The sequence below is a fragment of the Myxine glutinosa genome, chromosome 2 (genome assembly GCF_964187855.1).
Source record: "Myxine glutinosa chromosome 2, kmMyxGlut1.1, whole genome shotgun sequence".
NCBI lineage: Eukaryota > Metazoa > Chordata > Myxini > Myxiniformes > Myxinidae > Myxine > Myxine glutinosa.
The window spans coordinates 110,680,243-110,696,402 of NC_136262.1; the positions used below are offsets into that span (position 1 = coordinate 110,680,243).

General features: G+C 45.5%; 1 protein-coding gene across 2 annotated transcripts in view; it reads right to left on the reverse strand.

Annotated features, from left to right (window-relative positions):
* The window catches only part of GMDS (GDP-mannose 4,6-dehydratase), a 114,487-nt gene that overhangs the window by 93,342 nt on the left and 4,985 nt on the right, over nucleotides 1-16,160 (reverse strand). For both annotated transcript variants that reach the window (XM_068107482.2, XM_068107480.2), the window contains exons 3-8: nucleotides 10,567-10,654; nucleotides 10,362-10,471; nucleotides 4,351-4,543; nucleotides 4,155-4,259; nucleotides 3,861-3,988; nucleotides 3,645-3,763 (exon numbers count right to left, since the gene is read on the reverse strand). In XM_068107482.2, the coding sequence (XP_067963583.1) occupies nucleotides 3,645-3,763; nucleotides 3,861-3,988; nucleotides 4,155-4,259; nucleotides 4,351-4,543; nucleotides 10,362-10,471; nucleotides 10,567-10,654 (743 nt within the window). The remainder of the gene's footprint in view (nucleotides 1-3,644; nucleotides 3,764-3,860; nucleotides 3,989-4,154; nucleotides 4,260-4,350; nucleotides 4,544-10,361; nucleotides 10,472-10,566; nucleotides 10,655-16,160) is intronic.

Genomic DNA, 16,160 nt, shown 5'->3' on the forward strand with positions numbered 1-16,160 from the left:
TATGGACCTCAAACATCCGGGGCCTTCGTTCAAACTTAACTGATCTCTCCATACAGGTTGCTTCTGTCAAACCAGACGTGATCTGCTTAACAGAAACTTTCCTCCTTTATGATGTCTCTGATTCCATAGTATCTCTCCCGGGCTACTCCCTCCTCCGGTATGATAGACCTGAGCCTCGTCCTGGAGGCGGGGTTGCTATCTTTATCAAAAACTCTCTTCCTCACTCGCCCTGCACTGCACTCTCTCCACCTCACCCCCAGGAATACCTCTGGCTACGGCTTCCCCTTCGCTCCCACCTCTTGTTCATATGTGTGTTGTACCGTCCACCAAACAGTGATGACTCCATCTACATCTCGCTGTCTGATGATATGGACCAACTTCTATCTACTCATCCCAACTCTCTCTTCCTCATATGTGGTGATTTCAACTGTCATCATGCCAGTTGGCTGGGTGTGGGTACCTCTCTCACCAGCCATGGCTCCTCAGCAAAGGACTTCTGCGACTCACTGGGACTGACACAATCTGTCAATTTCCCGACCCGGATCTCAGTCAACGGAACATCTTCTCTTCTGGACTTGGTTATGACTAACTTCCCTGAAAATGTCTGCTGCTCTTCTTCTGCTCCGATCGGATCATCTGATCATGTCCTTGTTAAAGTGGACATCTCTCTGACCATCCTCAGGGAGCCTGCTCAGCGTCGACGAGTCTGGCATTTCACTCAGGCCAACTGGCACGGTCTTCAAGCAGCCATCAATCATCTGGACTGGTCTCCCATCTCTACCACCTCTGACATCAACTCATCCTGGGAATTCTTCCAAAGTAAATTGCTCTCTCTCATGCACAGATTTATCCCATCTCGTCTTCAGTTGTCATACCCTTCCTCCCGTCCATGGTACACGGAATCTTGTGGTGAGGCTGTTGCCCAGAAACAACTTGCCTTCGTCTCCTGGAAAGCAAATCCAACGGAAGGAAATCTCATTTTCCTTTCACAAAGCCCGAAACAAGTGTGTGTCCACCCTCAGGAGAGCCAGGAAACAATATCTCTCCGTTCTCAAGACCGAACTCTCTTATCTGTCTCCCTCTTCCAAATCCTGGTGGCGTCTGGTCAAATCCGTTTCTGGTGTTTGTTCCCCCTCCATCCCCTCCCTTACCTCAAACGGCTACACAGCTGACTCCGCACGTGAAAAAGCTGAATGCCTCAACTCTGTGTTTGCCTCTAAATCTTGTGTCCCAAACCCATCCGCTCTGTACCCACCATACCCAGTCGTACCCTGCTGCTCCTGGACTCTGTGTCCTTTCCTCCTGACAAGGTGGAAAAGTTTCTGTCAACCCTCGACTCTGATTCTGCAACTGGACCCGACGGCATCAGCCCACGGGTCCTAAAATCCTGCTCTGCTGCTCTATCTCACCCTCTCTCTGTTCTCTTCACCCTCTCTTTTGCTCAAGGTCAACTGCCATCTGCTTGGAAATCAGCCAACATCACCGCTTTGCACAAAAAAGGTGCAAAAACAGATCCTAGCAACTACAGACCAATCAGCCTTCTCCCAATTATCAGCAAAGTCATGGAATCCATCATTGCTTCGGATATGAAATCTTTCCTCTTCTCCAATGGCTTGATCTCTGATCATCAATTTGGTTTCAGACCAGGTCACTCTACTCTGGACATGCTGCTTCTGCTGTCTCAACAATGGATGGAGGTCCTCAATGCCAAACAGGAAATTAGAGCTGTCTCCCTCGACATATCACGTGCCATCGACACGGTCTGGCACCCCGCTCTGCTCACCAAACTCTCCTCCTTTGGTATCCATGGAAATCTCCACGCATGGCTGGCGGACTTCCTCTCTAGTCGTCGTCAACGTGTGGCCCTGAATGGGTTTCTCTCATCTCCTCTTCCTGTTCAGGCTGGAGTTCCCCAAGGCAGTGTTCTGGGCCCCGTGCTTTTTCTGGTCTTCATCAATGATCTCTCTGACTCTCTCGAAAATCCTCTCTATCTCTTTGCTGATGACTCCACTCTCTGCCGCTCCATTCCTCTTCCCTCAGATCGGCAGTCTGCTGCCTCCTCACTCTCTGAAGACCTGGACAAAATCACAGACTGGTCAAACAAGTGGAACATGTCTTTCAATCCTGACAAATCTCACACTCTTACTATGTCTCTCCGAAAAGATCGACTGGACAACCCTCCCATCTACTTTCTCAACAATCCTCTCCAAGAAGTTCTGTCGCTCAAGATTTTGGGTCTCACTATCTGCCATGATCTTTCTTGGGAAAACCACATTTCCAAGCTGGCCTCCAAAGCCAGTCGCCGACTGGGCATCCTCCGTCGTGCAAAGTCCTTCCTCGGCACACCTGAGCTCCTCACCACATACAAGGCTTTCATCCGCAGCTCAATGGAATACTGTTCTCCCCTATGGGCCGGTGCTCCTGCCTCACACCTAGCTCGGCTTCACGCTGTTGAAACCAAAGCTTTCAGAATTATTGGAATCTCCCACGATGAAGCTATCTCTGAGGGCCTTTCACTCACTCACCGCAGGCAGGTAGGTGGTCTTTCTGTCTTCTACCGACTCCTCTCCGGCCTTGCACCCCCAGCTCTCTCTGTGCTCTGTCCCCCAAATATTCCTACAGGTCGCACAAGATCTGCCAGCAACCCTCTGATGGTTAAACTGCCGAAATCTCGGCTCTCTGCTCACCTTCACTCTTTCATTCCTCTTTTCTCCCGCCTCTGGAACAAACTCCCTCACTCCCTTCAATCCCACTCCTCCCTCCAGGTCTTTAAAACAGCTGTTCACCACCATCTCTTATCTTCCCCCATCCAAAACCTTGATCTTTTCTACCCCCGCTAATTCACCCCAGATCCACCTTGTTTGAAATTCCAACTTCTTTCCTGGAAGTCCTGGCAGTGTCCATATGTTTTATACCTCTCCCACCGCCCCCTTCCCATGCCCCCCACCCCCCCCAAAGCCCTCGCCCTCTCTCAGATCTCTCGATGTCTCCATGTCTCTCGGTCCCTGCTCTCAAATGTTGTGTTTGTGTCCTTCCCCCTCTCTCCCCATCTTGTCTACCGCTCCCGATGTTATATGTTTTATGTGTCGGTTTGTCTTTCTGTGTGATTAATGTTCGCTCTTTCACGAGCCTCGATCTTGTATACAAAAAAAAAAAAAAAAAAAAAAAAAGTGCCTGATATAATGCCCAGAAGAGAAAGGAAATATATAAGTAATTAATTAATCGATAATAATGTAGTAATTAATTAATTGATTAATCAAAAAATACAAAAGCACGTGCTCACTGTTGTGCAAAAATTTCAGCATCCTAGCTCAAAGGATGGCTGAGATATCACCCGGACAAACAAACAAGAAAGAAAGAAAGAAGGAAAGAAAACAAGAAACCGGAGTGAAAACCGAGTCCTCTCTTTCAGCACGCTTCATCGCCGGGCCCCCTTCGGTGCCCGGCAATGACGTCATGCAGCGCCTGAAGATGGAATAGGAAAGGAGTGGTGTACAATAACCATGTGCTACACACACACAAAGAAGTGTGTAAAGCAGCTCATACAGGTGGTGTAGTTCACTCAGCGATATGGTTGGATCTCAGAGAATGACCTAATCGACCAATATTTTAGGGTAAGATAGAACAATGTGTGGTATACATACACAATTGTCTTTCCGATGAAATGGAAAGCCCTTTCCACGAATGTGCGCACACTATTTGCTGTGCCCGTTGAGATAACAAACTCCTCTGGCTCATCTTGCTGCAGCATCAACCACATGGCCTGTTCTCACACAGGTAGTAGAGCAAATTCGCCAAATGAACATGAGAATAATCTGAGGAAGAGGAATGGGGCTCGGCTGGGGTTATTAAACACGAACCTCTACATAGTCCCGAGCATGGCCCCAGTCTCGTTTGGAATCCAAGTTTCCTAAGCTGAAGCAGTTGAGCTGGCCCAAATGAATCTTGGCGACGGAGCGGGTAATCTTCCGAGTGACAAAGTTGGCCCCTGAGGTAAGACAAAGTGAACAGCGAACAATATTTGAAAGATGAGAAAACATTTCACGCCACAAGAGCAAAACTCAGGTACAAACCAAATATATACAATTAAACAAATTAGCATTTCAGAAGCGCAACAGACGCAACATGGAAATGTTCTACGCAGACTGACTTACCACGACGAGGGCTCTCATGGTTGAAGAGAATGCCATTGCATGCAAACATCCCATAGGCTTCTCTAAAGTTGACTACAATCCAATAGGCATACAGCTTGGCAGCACCTGTCAGGAAGGTGAAACGGTGTCGTTTACCCGGGCTGGCGTTACTACGTCAATGAGCTGCGCACAATGGCATTCACTGAAAGATGCTCACCATACGGAGAGCGGGGGTAGAAAGGCGTCGTCTCGGTCTGTGGGATCTCCAAAACCTTCCCATAAAGTTCGCTGGTTGAAGCCTGATAAAAACGGAGCTCCTTCGTCAACCCACATGTCCTAATGGCGTCGAGAAGGCGCAAGGTGCCAACACCATCCACGTTCGCAGTGTATTCGGCCAGGTCAAAAGAGATCTGGCAAATCAAAAGCAAAGGAATAATGAGAATGGTGATGCCACAGTGAAAATAAACAAGCAATAACAAAAAATAATCAAATAACACAACAGGGTGTTACACAACAGCCGGACATTTTCTGACATTTCAGTCAATTTTAAATTCACAGGAGCTCAGTTACAGATAGATGATGCGCACTTACATATATAAGAGCAGCCATGTTTACAAGGAAGTGACATCATTGCTGTACACGAATGAAGCAAAGTTTCTCCTTGACCGAATCACGACTTGGGCAACGTTTCTGCAGAACTATCGGTTCACGATAGAGCGGATCAAAGTGAAAGAGAATGTTGGAGCAGATTACATATTAATTCAGCAGGATTATTTACCTGTGATTTCCAACTGGGATATCAGAGAGTGTGCCAGCACTCTCTATTTAGGGATGGGGTGGAAAAAATGTCGTACACTGTGTGTGTGTCAATGTGTCGTTGGTTGATATCGCCATTTGCGGGTTTCAGGAGGTGGAACTGAGTCCTCCCAGGACCCAAAGTATCCACCTCCGCCTCAATAAGGCATCACGGTTCATGGACCAAGCTGTTCAACCTTTTCAGAGTTTTGTTCCAAGTTCTCTTTTCAGGATCGTCACCGAACCCCGGATTGTCTCCAGTTGTAGTTCATTTGTGGTAATATTCCCAGGGATGGTTCTTGCAATCTCAATGAGGTTCTTCTTCATTATTCCTGTTGCTCCAATTATCACTGGTACAATTTCAATGTTCTTCAGCTTCCAAGATCTCTTGACCTCATTTTTGAGGTTCTGGTATGTGGTCATTTTCTTGATTTCCGTGTCGTTTAGGCCAAAGTCGCTGGGTACTGACTCATATCTCAATCATCAATGCTGTCTTTTCCTTTTTGTTCCTGAGTACAATGTCCGGACGCAATGCTTTGTTTTCTATGGTCACGCTCGATGGAATCATCAGGTCGTACGTGTGTGTGTGTGTGTGTGTGTGTGTGTATGTGTGTGTTTTTATTACTTGTTTCTTTACTTTTTTTTTAAACTTTTTTTTTTAGACATACATATAGATGCTCTACTACTGATTTACAATTGTTGTATTACAAACTTTATAGACGTGCTCACATTGTAAATACTTCATAGACAATCGAACATAGTACGTACTTTATAGAAATATGTGTGGGTTGCTGCTTCACTACCTTCCTGATAATGTTCCGCCGTTAACCTTTCTTGTTAATTTTTTCTTTTTTATTGCTTTATCCTTATATTTTTCTAACTTTCTCTTAGCCCCTTACCTAGAGTCGCTGTATGCCTTGTCTGGGGCAATATCTATAAATAAATAGTAAAAAAAAAAAAACACACCCATATAGGTCTGATTGGCCCTAGAGCAAATGTGTCTAGCGACCCCACCCCCATCAGGTTGATTGACAGTCGTACTCCCGGTCACCCCTTTGATCCCTTCCTATTCCTTTACAAAGAAATCTAGTTTTGCATACTTTTCATGGAATCTTTTCAAGCTATAAAGAAAATACCGTAGCAAAGGATGCTGCACCAGGTATAAATTGTGTCGGATGGTACCTACGTCATTGCCATTGAGAGAGGCAGCTCAGAACTATGCCGTCTGAAGATTATTAATTATTTTTATTATTATTGTTATTAATGAGAATATTTGCCGATTTTGACCTCAGTTTTTTGCTTTTTTTTGGTTTTTGCCATGGTCTGGAGTACTTTAAAGTGATCACTGCCTAGACGATCAGCTGAACAGACCAGGTGGGCTCGTATATGTAGCCTAAGTGACTTTTTAGAAAAGATACTCCAACTTTAGCTTTGCATATAGCAGGTGCGACAGACATTTTATTCTCCGCACCATCTTCATTCTCATTACAACACTTTGTAGAGGGAAGGGCATTCACAAATGTTCCGTCTCTGAGTGTACATAAATGGGACGGCATAGTGGAAAGGGAAGAAAGAATAAGAGCAGCCAGTGAGGAGTTGCTTTGCTGTGCACAGCGTGTGTCGTATTGCTGCATGTACCACCTGTTCTTTAACTCTGAAATGGACTCAAGGTTCTAGTTATTGTTATTTTTGGAGTTATTTGCAGTTATTGCTACCAGGGACAATATTACTTGACAATTCAACTCAACAAGATAGGGTTTGGCATAGAAAATTTGACAAAAACATGACCAGCAACACAGGATTTAAAATAAAACAATAAAATGCAAAGATCTGGTCTGGGAAACTAAGCTTTGTTGAGCTGGAGGGAGGAACCAACGAACCAGCAACATGTGTGGAGCAACCCGGGAATGGTTGTAAAAATGTTTTTTTTTAAACATTTTCAAGCAGCTTAAGCTTTTAAGATGTAAACTAGAATGGCACTCTTCGATGTCACAACGGCGACTGATATGCCTCGGCCCACATTATTACATCATTATAATACTTGTATCAAATTTGATTTAAATCCAATCAGCTGCGCCCAGGTTAGCACATTTGTACCTGACATGACCTCTGACCTATTGACCTCGGGACCCCCAAAATCGAATCAATTAATCTATAGATCATTATACATATCTGTACCAAGTTTGAATTAGATCCCTATAGCCATTCTCAAGTTATAGACCTATTACAGACTTTGACCTTTAACCTTTGACCTCTTGAACCCAAAATCTAATCAGTTAATCGTTACATCATTATACATACCCGTTACCAAATTTGAATTGGATCACTTCAGCCATTCTCAAGTTATAGACCTATTACAGACTTGACCTTTGACCCCAAAATATAATCGCTTAATCTTTACAATATTATACATACCTGAATCAAGTTTAAATTACAGTCGTGGCCAAAAATATTGGGACCCTTGCACTTTTTTCAAATAATGCACCATTTCTTCCAGAAAATTGTTGAAATTGAAAAATCTTTTGGTATCCACATATGTATTTCTTTGGGTTGCAGTGGAAAAAAACAAAGCAAAAAAAAAGCTGAAAAAATTACTAAAACTTAGCTTATTGCACAAAGAAATCCTAAAATGGCCCGGACAATATTATTGGCACCTTTTAGAAGTTGTGAGAAATAATTAGATTTCAAGCAGGTGATTCTCCTTTACTTTGGAATTGAACTCACCTATGGTGCGTTGCAGGTGCCTGCAATATAAAAATCACTCATTTAACCAGTTTGAATGGAGAAAAGGAGTTATTTCGCTGTTTTGTGTCACTGCGTGTACCGCAATGAGCATGGAGAAAAGAATGAAAACCAGAGAATTGTCCGAGGTCAGACACAAGATTGTAGTCAAGCTTGGACAATCTCAATGCTACAGGTCCATCTCCAGAGACCTTCATGTTCCTGTGTCCACCGTACGCAATGTTATCAGGAAGTTTAAGGCCCATGGCACTGTAGTCAACCTCCCTGGACGTGGTCGCAAGAGAAAACTTGATGGAAGATTGCAGCAAAGGATTGTTCGAATGGTTGAGAAAGCACCTCGATCAACTGCAATCAACAGTTTCAAGCTGACCAACAGACACAAGGTACGACAGTTTCAACTCGCTGCACCTTTTTGTTTTCTATGTTTTAGTCTGCCGGCACCACTGCGGGCTACAATTAGCACGTCTCGTCTAAATTACTCAATATCAATCTCCTTAATGAAGCCGTATTACAGCAAAGCTTTTTATGCCTCCGCCGACGAAGTCTCCGGAGGCATTATGTTTTCAGGCTGTCCGTCCGACTGTCCGCGATAGGTTTTCGTTCCTTCGATAACTTGAGAACAGCTTAAAGGGTTCTGAGTCAAACTTGGTGCAGGTATGTATAATGAGGTAAAGATGAACTGATTCGATTTTGGGGTCATGAGGTCAAAGGCCAAAAATCAGAGGTCATTTTAGGTAAATATACTCTTTCCATGATAACTTGTCCAGTGATGGGGTTCTGACCAAACTTGGTACAGTTATGTATAATGATGGAAATATGAACTGCAAAGATTTTGGGGTCAAGAGGTCAAAGTCTGTAATAGGTCTATAACTTGAGAACAGCTGAAGTGATCCAATTCAAACTTGTACAGGTATGTATAACGATGCAAAGATTAACTGATTAGATTTTGGGGGCAAAGGTCAAAGTCAAAGTCTATTGTCATGTGTCTACCCTGTAGTGAACACTGCAGGGCGACACGGATGACCAAACGAGCTTTAACTCCAAGGCGTTCCATCCAATGATGACGGTATTCTTTACACGTGAGGGAAAAGAGGATGATGAACTTACCTTCACGTGTCCCACCGGTGGACGTCTTTGCACCTGCGATGATTAACTCACACCGACACGGAATTAAAATGTACAAAAATACCTGCTTTATTTAAACAAATGCCGGAAACAAAACAATGCACAATAAAAACTATGATTCCTAAATGGGACGTCCACACACAAACTCGAATACAGACAAAGGAAAAAATAACTGTGAAAATAAAGGCGTTAGTTTGTGGGCACATAGCTCTGAGCAGCTCTTGAACCTCGACAGGAATCATCCTGGATCGTCACAGGCCTCCACATCCTTGCGCGGGAACCACAGGCTGCACTGCCGCAAGCGGAAACTAGGCCTCCTGTGCAGTCCGCGTCTCTCACCGCCGAGCGCGAAGTCAGCAGGCCGTGCCCGTTGCACTCGCCCCCACTCATCCCTGTCGATCTTGTTCACCAACACCGATGTGCCAAACAAAAGAAAAATGCGGCCGTGCCTTCAATCGGAACCCCGCGCCAAAAGAGCACGCAAATGCGCCCGCTTTCCATGAACACCTTTAAGTCCAGCTCAACAGGCACCGTATGTGCGACTGCTCTTAATGAACCCCAGATGCCGAGAGAGAAAAACCACAAGAGATGACAAAATGTCAGGGAGACGACCGTTCACCACCGAGCCCCAAAAACCAGACAGCAAGAGGGATAAAATTGTGGTGTCTCAATGAATGTCCCTCACTCAAGAGGCCAAAATGTTGGGGAGAGTATTCTTTTATACTCAAGGCTCTGACGTCATCCGTGCCTGCTCCACCAATCCAACAGTCCCATCTTAGCAGTCCTTGCTCCAATCAATCCCGGACCAATCACTCTTCTTCGGGGCGTGGCCTTACGGACCTTTCCGGCCTTTGTGATCACCAGGTCCGTGGTATCACCGGTAGTGCTCCATGTCCTGTTTCCGGTTGGTTTTATTTAGTGTTATAAATGCGTGATTTCCTGGCTATGTGTGTGTGCTGCTTTGTCATAAGGAACAGAGGAAAAATAACAGAGGTCATTACATACAGGGGATTAACTACCCATAATCCCCAAACAATTAACATAACCCCACCCCTCATGATGGGAATGAAGATACACTCTTACATGACATACGGTCTACCAGATCCCTACTTATGATACATGGGGTTTCTTCTTCTTCACAACAGCCGGAGCACACTGCCAATACAATTCTACCTGGACTAAGGTAATCACAGCCTACTCCCAACAAACGTAACACTATAATATGTCTATAACTTCAGAATGGCTTAATTGATCTAACTCAAACTTGGTACAGGTATGTATAATGATGTAAACATGAACTGATTAAATTTTGGGGTCAAGAGGCCAAAGGTCAGAAGTCATCTCAGGTAAAAATGTGATAACTTCAAAACAGCTGAATGGATTTAAATCAAACTTGGTGTAAGTATTCTAATGATGAAATAATGTGGGTGGAGGCATATCGGTCGACGTCGTGATGTCGAAGAGTGTCGTTCTAGTTTCTTCTTGTGTCAATTGGTGCATCTAAACTTTCATGGTTGCTCAGATTTGAGCACCGAAGAAAAGCAGACCGAGTCCTGGCATGGTTACCTTGACGTGACTCTGAGCGCCCAGGTTATAAATCTCGGTCGGTCGCACCTCGCTGATTATTTTCACCAAACATGTGCTGTCTGTCAAATCGCCATAGTGCAGCTTCATTCCTGTTCAAGGATAACAACAATGTTATGATAGGATAAGTGTCTTTTGAGCCTTATGACAAGATAAACCCTCGCTTCTTTATCACGCCGGCACGTACTCCCTTCCTGGTGCGTCGATGGGTTTTTGTAGAGGTGTTCGATACGGCCCGTGTTGAAGGAACTCGAGCGACGCACGATTCCATGAACCTGCCGAGAAACAAACGGCCATACAACAAATACAGTAAGTACTGTACAACAAAGCTGCGGGATTACTAGCAGAGCATAAAGGAAAACCCTTCCCATCGAGGCCCTCAAAATGAGCAGAAAATAATTATGCCACTTGCAATTCATCATCAAATGGCGGATTATTATTTTATTAATGGATTACACAGCATAGGACGAATCGCTATCGAAACTGCATGTTGTAACCACACGGGGTTTTAAAAGGATAAAATTGCCACAAACCTTTCATTGTATGAGCTTTGATTTTTTTTTTTTTTTTTAAACAATCGCAATCGTTTATCCCGTGTCCCAGCCCTCTCCCTTCCACAGATCTCTCGATGTCCCTGTTCCATCCTGTTGTTGTGCTTCCCTCTCTCTCCCCATCTTGTCTCCCGCTCCCTTTATTATATGTTCTATGTGTTAGCTCTTACACGAGCCTCGACTTGGTATAGGAAAAAAATAATAGGGGAGAGGCAGGTTAGTTGATACAACCTTCCTCCTCACCCTCAGAAATGAAACTTGTGTAAATTCTGCCCTCTGTTGTTAGCTAGTTGCATTACATATCATTGATAAGTAGGTCAAGAAGTTACAGACAAAGAAAGGGTGTGATTCTCCAAAAAACCTGTTTGTGTCCTCTTGAGTAAAAACGCCAACAAAAGGTAAGATCATTTATTGTGATAATACTACATAGATTTCACAGGAGTTCGCATTGGTTGATTATACTTTGTGAAAGTGGCTTTCAGCCGACGCTGCTTTGATTGCCAGGTTAACACACATAAGCATGTGGGCAACATGTGTTGCAAAAGTCCCATGGATGGGTTAGATAATACAGTCTGAGTAGGTTAGTTGATACTGTTACATGCTCCTCCCCAAACCCCGGCCACGGTGTACCTCCGAGCCCCGAAAGGAGTCACGGCAGAAAGATGTGCTATTATGTGTGCCAATGACCAATGGTGAAACCACACCAATCAATTGTTACAAAAACCAAGTATTGTATTAAAACCACACAATAATAACCAGTAACCCACGTACAAGAAAACCTTACTTGCACAGCAAACACCATATAATTTATATAATGGTACCACCAATTTCCTGAATCAATAACTCACGGTCTTCCCAAGTGAGCAATCGGTAACATCCCCCAAAGTCATTGTGTCACGATACCAGGCCAAAGTCGATCCCCTTGGCTCTCGCGATCACAAGAAAAGGTCGTACTGAGACCTGAACCCAGAACGGCTAACAGTCGACGCTGCAGAAGAGCCGCTTGGTGAGGTGTCGGGCCGACGTCCATCCGGCAAAAGTTCACCCAAAAGGCGACTGGGAGTTCACACCTTCGGTTCACCAGACAATGACGCTGACATTAACGATCAGCGGCTCCCAAGCGGAGAACCACGAAGAACCGGTCTCTGGTTCTCCCAAGCGGAGAACCAGAGATCTCGCGAGGTCACATCTTTTCGAAGCTGTTCCATGCGCTCACGCTTTCGAAGCTAAGTGATCTTTCACAATTGTGTTTTTGTCGAGACTGTATCTATCTTTCGGTGTATGTACCTACAGCGTATCTTTTGGAAAATTTTCGGTGCTAATTTTTCGTACATGTATACACAATCGTCAGTTAATCCGTATCGAGTATTCTGCGGCCTAGTACTCGTAGGCTTAGGCTACCGTACCGTCTCCAACCTTGTGGTTTTGTTTTTCTCTCAGCGATTCGTTGAATGCGCTGCAATTATTTTCGTTCTCTGTTTCGTCCCAGTCGTTCACCCCACACCTCCTTGTTTAATATCTCTACTCAAAAAAAAAAAACCCAAAAAATATTTCCTTCCCAGGTCTTATTCGTTTATTTGTTGTTCTTATTTGTTCATTCGTTCTTCGTTCACGTTGTTCGCGATCACGCGATCACGTGGTTAGAAATGTATAATCTCTCCCCTGAACAACTATTTTCTCTCATATATTATAACACCCTTTTCTTCTTCTCCTACAAAAGGATGCTTTCGTCTTGCTCACCAAATCTATTCATTCCAAAAAATATATATAATACCATCTCTTAGAGTTCCTCCTTTCTACATTCCCTAAACAATCCAGAACTCCACCCCTCCTTCAGTGTCCTCAAACATATTTTTGACTCGAAGGTCTCAAACTCATTTTGCAAAAAATGTTAGTTTCCCATGAATCGTACACTTTTCAAAATCCAATCTCACCCCTCCCCTCCAAATCCTCCCCATCACCCATCCCTTTCAAATCTCCCCCCTTGCCCCTTCCCTCCCCTCCCTCCTAAACTCCCCCCACACCCCTCCCCTCCGAGACTCTCCCTCGCTCCTCCCCTCCTAGACTCCCCTCTCACCCCTCCTCCTCAAAGCATCCTCCCTGCTTCTTCCCCCTTCCAACTTTCACCTTCATCTCCCCCAACCTTCTGCCTCGCTCTTCCCCCTCCTCAAATAACACCTCACTGTGCCTCACCCAATCTCCATCAAACCTTTTGTCCGCCCCATTCTTCCCTTTCTCCAAGCTATTCTGAAATCTCTGAAATCTCTGACACACCTTCAACAGCTCTCCCTACCTCTTCCTCCTCTTACCCTACCGCTCCCCCCCCCCCCCCCCTGTTCTGGACCCGATGCTCCCCCTTCCTCTTCATTAACGGTATGGACCTCAAACATCCGGGGCCTTCGCTCAAACTTGACTGATCTCTCCATACAGGTTGCTTCTGACAAACCAGATGTGATCTGCTTAACAGAAACTTTCCTCCTTCATGATGTCTCTGATGCCTTGGTATCTCTCCCAGGTTACTCCCTCCTCCGGTATGATAGACCTGAGCCTCGTCCTGGAGGTGGGGTTGCTATCTTTATAAAAAACTCTCTTCCTCACTCGCCCTCCACTGCCCTCTCTCCACCTCACCCCCAGGAATACCTTTGGCTACGGCTTCCCCTTCGCTCCCACCTTTTGTTCATATGTGTGTTGTACCGTCCAGCAAACAGCGATGACTCCATCTACATCTCGCTGTCTGATAATATGGACCAACTTCTATCTACCCATCCCAACTCTCTCTTCCTCATATGTGGTGATTTCAATTGTCACCATGCCAGTTGGCTGGGTGTGGGTACCTCTCTCACCAGCCATAGCTCTTCAGCAAAGGACTTCTGCGACTCACTGGGACTGACACAATCTGTCAATTTTCCGACCCGGATCTCAGTCAACGGAGCATCTTCTCTTCTGGATTTGGTTATGACTAACTTCCCTGAAAATGTCTGCTGCTCTTCTTCTGCTCCAATCGGCTCATCTGATCATGTGCTTGTCAAAGTGGACATCTCTCTGACCATTCTCAGAGAGCCTCCTCAGCGTCGACGAGTCTGGCATTTCACTCAGGCCAACTGGCACGGTCTTCAAGCAGCCATCAATCATCTGGACTGGTCTCCCATCTCTACCGCCTCTGACATCAACTCATCCTGGGAATTCTTTCAAAGTAAATTGCTCTCTCTCATGCACAGATTTATCCCATCTCGTCTTCAGTTGTCATACCCTTCCTCCCATCCATGGTACACGGAATCTTGTGGTGAGGCTGTTGCCCTGAAACAACTTGCTTTCGTCTCCTGGAAAGCAAATCCAATGGAAGGAAATCTCATTTCCTTTCACAAAGCCCAAAACAAGTGTGTGTCCACCCTCAGGAGAGCCAGGAAACAATATCTCACCGTTCTCAAGACCGAACTCTCTTATCTGTCTCCCTCTTCCAAATCCTGGTGGCGTCTGGTCAAATCTGTTTCTGGTGTTTGTTCCCACTCCATCCCCTCCCTCACCTCAAACGGCTTTACGGCTGACTCCGCACGTGAAAAAGCTGAATGCCTCAACTCTGTGTTTGCCTCTAAATCTTGTGTCCCAAACCCATCCCTCTCTGTACCCACTGTACCCAGTCGTACCCAGCTGCTCCTGGACTCTGTGTCTTTTCCTCCTGACAAGGTGGAAAAGTTTCTGTCAACCCTCGACTCTGATTCTGCAACTGGTCCTGACGGCATCAGCCCACGGGTCCTAAAATCATGTTCTTCCGCTCTTTCACTCTCTCTTTCTGTTCTCTTCACCCTCTCTTTTGCTCAAGGTCATCTGCCATCTGCTTGGAAATCAGCCAACATCACCGCTTTGCACAAAAAAGGTGCAAAAACAGATCCCAGCAACTACAGACCAATCAGCCTTCTCCCAATTATCAGCAAAGTCATGGAATCCATCATTGCTTCAGATATGAAATCTTTCCTCTTCTCCAATGGCTTGATCTCTGATCATCAATTTGCTGTCAGACCTGGTCACTCTACTCTGGACATGCTGCTTCTGCTTTCTCAACAATGGATGGAGGTCCTCAACGCCAAACAGGAAATTAGAGCTGTCTCCCTTGACATTTCACGTGCCTTCGATACGGTCTGGCACCCTGCTCTGCTCACCAAACTCTCCTCCTTTGGTATCCATGAAAATCTCCACGCATGGCTGGTGGACTTCCTCTCTGTTCGTAGTCAACGTGTGGCCCTGAATGGGTTTCTCTCATCTCCTCTTCCTGTTCAGGCTGGAGTTCCCCAAGGTAGTGTTCTGGGCCCTGTGCTTTTTCTGGTCTTCATCAATGATCTCTCTGACTCTCTTGAAAATCCTCTCTATCTCTTTGCTGACGACTCTACTCTCTGTCGCTCCATTCCTCATCCCTCAGATCGGCAGTCTGCAGCCTCCTCACTCTCTGCAGACCTGGACAATATCACAGACTGGGCAAACAAATGGAACATGTCTTTCAATCCTGATAAATCTCACACTCTTACGATGTCTCTCCGAAAAGACCGACTGGAAAACCCTCCCATCCACTTTCTGAATAATCCTCTCCAAGAAGTTCTGTCACTCAAGCTTTTGGGTCTCACTATTTGCCATGATCTTTCCTGGGAAAACCACATTTCAAATCTGGCCTCCAAAGCCAGTCGCCGACTGGGCATCCTCCGTCGTGCGAAGTCCTTCCTTGGCACACCTGAGCTCCTCACCACATACAAGGCTTTCATCCGCAGCTCTATGGAATACTGCTCTCCCCTCTGGTCTGGTGCTCCTGCCTCACACCTAGCTCGTCTTCACGCTGTTGAAACCAAAGCGTTCAGAATCATTGGAATCTCCCGCGATAAAGCTAACTCCAAGGGCCTTTCACTCACTCACCGCAGGCAGGTTGGTGGTCTTTCCGTCTTCTACCGACTCCTCTCTGGCCTTGCCCCCCCAGCTCTCTCTGGGCTCTGTCCCCCAAATATTCCTACAGGTCGCACAAGATCTGCCTGCAACCCTCTTATGGTTAAACTGCCAAAATCAAGACTTTCTGCTCACCTTCACTCCTTCATTCCTCTTTTCTCCTGCCTCTGGAACAAACTCCCTCACTCTCTTCAATCCCACTCCACCCTCCAGGTCTTTAAAACAGCTGTTCACCACCATCTCTTATCCTCCCCCATCCAAAACCTTGATCTTTTCTACCCCTGCTAATTTCGGTCCCCTTGTG